The 2,181-nt window shown below is 58.7% G+C and overlaps 1 protein-coding gene across 1 annotated transcript; it reads left to right on the top strand.

Moving 5' to 3' along the window:
- Positions 1–1,337: 1,337 nt before the first annotated feature.
- Positions 1,338–1,934, top strand: LOC112590205 (uncharacterized). The gene has a single exon (XM_025306083.1). It carries the CDS (start codon positions 1,338–1,340, stop codon positions 1,932–1,934), a length of 597 nt encoding a protein of 198 aa, XP_025161868.1.
- Positions 1,935–2,181: the final 247 nt, after the last annotated feature.

A 2,181-nucleotide genomic window follows, 5' to 3' on the forward strand; every position in this document is an offset into this window, starting at 1 on the left:
TAGATGGTCAGTGGTCCAGCTCGACAGGGAGAGTTTGGAAATCTCCCTGGAGGGCTCCACTTGGCCACGACGGAGAGAAGGGCAGGACCTAGACTCTGAGGTCATGGAGGTAATGTGTATACTCGCACTAGCATGCGATGCCTCCATGCCCAGAGTCAGGTTCTGCCCAAAGCGAACTGCCTGGTGGTGGACTGACCATATTGCTATACTAAGGCGCAGGTCGGTCCACCTCAGGCGGGAGTTTCGAAGGGTGCGGAACTGGCAAAACCCAGACCCTGAGGCCACTCTGGCCGCCTGGAAGGAATTCTGCAAGGCAGCAGTAGAGCTTAGAGAAGCCATAGGAGCGGCCAGAGGAAGAGGGTGGGATGACCTCCTCCTCTTATTAAATGCGGATCCGTGGGGGCGTCCATACAGAATGGTAATGCAGAAGCTGAAACCATGGACGCCCCCTCTGACGGTGACGCTTGATCCCCGGTTCCTTGGGCGGGTGATGGGATCTCTTCCCGTGTAGGGAGAACGATCCCATCAACACGCACATCATTCCATCCCCCGAACAGCAGGGGAAGGTGCCGGAGGTCACAGAGGAGGAGGTGGCCGGGGCTGTCAAGAGGGTCAAGAGCCGGAAAGCTCCTGGACCGGACGGCATCCCCGGCCGAGTCCTCACCCTGGCCTCAGGGTTTATGAATCAGAGGTTCGCGAGCCTGTTTACACGGGCGTTCAAGGAGAGAATGTTCCCTCCAGTCTGGGGGAGGGCCAACGTGATCCTCCTCCAAAAAGAGGGCAAACCGGAGGACTCCCCCTCCGCGTACCAGCCCATATGCCTCCTAGACGAGGCGGGCAGCTCTTTGAGCGAGTTATAGCTGCCCGCCTCCAGAGGCATATGTCTCAGGAAGGTCCTGATCTCAGCGACGGCCAATACGGCTTCCGAGAGGGAAGATCAACTGTAGATGCAGTCTTGCATCTCAAATCCCTCTCGGAGGCCATCGTGACGGAGGGCAGGGTGGCGGTTGCAATATCGCTCGATATTGCAAATGCATTTAACACCCTGCCCTGGGGTAGAGTGGTGGAAGCAATGCGGAACTATTTCCGCTTCCCACCCTACCTCACGGCCGTCGTTGAAGATTACTTCCGGGGTCGGCGTTTGACTTGGACGGACGCCGACGGCGCTGTGCGTGAGAGGGGAATGAGTTGCGGGGTTCCACAGGGCTCGGTACTGGGCTCCCTACTGTGGAACCTCGGTTACGACTCAGTCCTCCGAACAGCTCTCCCCCCCAGCTGTAGCATCATATGCTACGCAGACGACACACTCGTCTTGGCCGGAGGGAACGACTGGGGGGATGCCGTACACACGGCAAACCAGGCAGTGGCAGGAGTCGTGCGCTCCATCCGTAACCTGGGCCTGGTGGTGGCTGAAAGAAAAACAGAAGCCATTTTCTTCCATGCTAAGGGATGGAAGCCACTCCATGAGATATCTGGGCCTCATATTGGACGGCACCTGGTGCTTCAGAGAGCATTTCAACAGGCTGGTCCCCCGACTTAGGGTAATATCTGCCAGGCTGGGCAGGCTTATGCCCAATGTCGGGGGACCAGACGGGAAGGCTCGTCGCCTCCACGCGGGAATTTTGAATTCGGTGGCACTCTACGGAGCGCCGGTATGGGCAAAAACCCTGGCCGTCAGTCGCCCGATGCGAGAGCAAATGCGCAAAGTGCAGAGGGTGCTGGCGGTCAGGGTGGCAAGATGCTACCGTACCGTGTCCTGCGTGGCGGCGACGGTCCTGACGAGTATGTCCCCCATGGAGCTCATGGCCCTGTCGTACAGACATACGTACGACAGGAAGCGTGAGCTCCTAAGAACGGGAGGGATAGGAGAACCGCTCGCCAGGACCATACGAAACATGAAGCACCAGGCTCGACAGGTCCTCCTCCAGAGATGAGTAAGATTACTGGCAAATGCCAGGTACGGGAGGAAGACCGTCGAGGCCGTCCGACCCTTCCTACAGGAGTGGGTAGGAAGGGCCCACGGGACCCTGATGTTCAGGATGGCACAGGTGCTCACCGGGCATGGCTGTTTCGGTGAGTACCTGTGCTGTATAGGAAAAGAGCGCACGACGTCCTGCCACCATTGCAGGCACGATCATGACTCCGCGCAACATACGCTCCAGGATTGCCCCGCCTGGAGCG

Source organism: Harpegnathos saltator, unplaced genomic scaffold, assembly GCF_003227715.2.
Source record: "Harpegnathos saltator strain DR-91 unplaced genomic scaffold, Hsal_v8.6 scaffold751, whole genome shotgun sequence".
In the NCBI taxonomy this organism is placed as follows: domain Eukaryota; kingdom Metazoa; phylum Arthropoda; class Insecta; order Hymenoptera; family Formicidae; genus Harpegnathos; species Harpegnathos saltator.

Bases quoted from the DNA above. Each gene is read 5' to 3' on its own strand.
- LOC112590205 (XM_025306083.1), top strand. From the start codon at position 1,338: ATGCCGTACACACGGCAAACCAGGCAGTGGCAGGAGTCGTGCGCTCCA.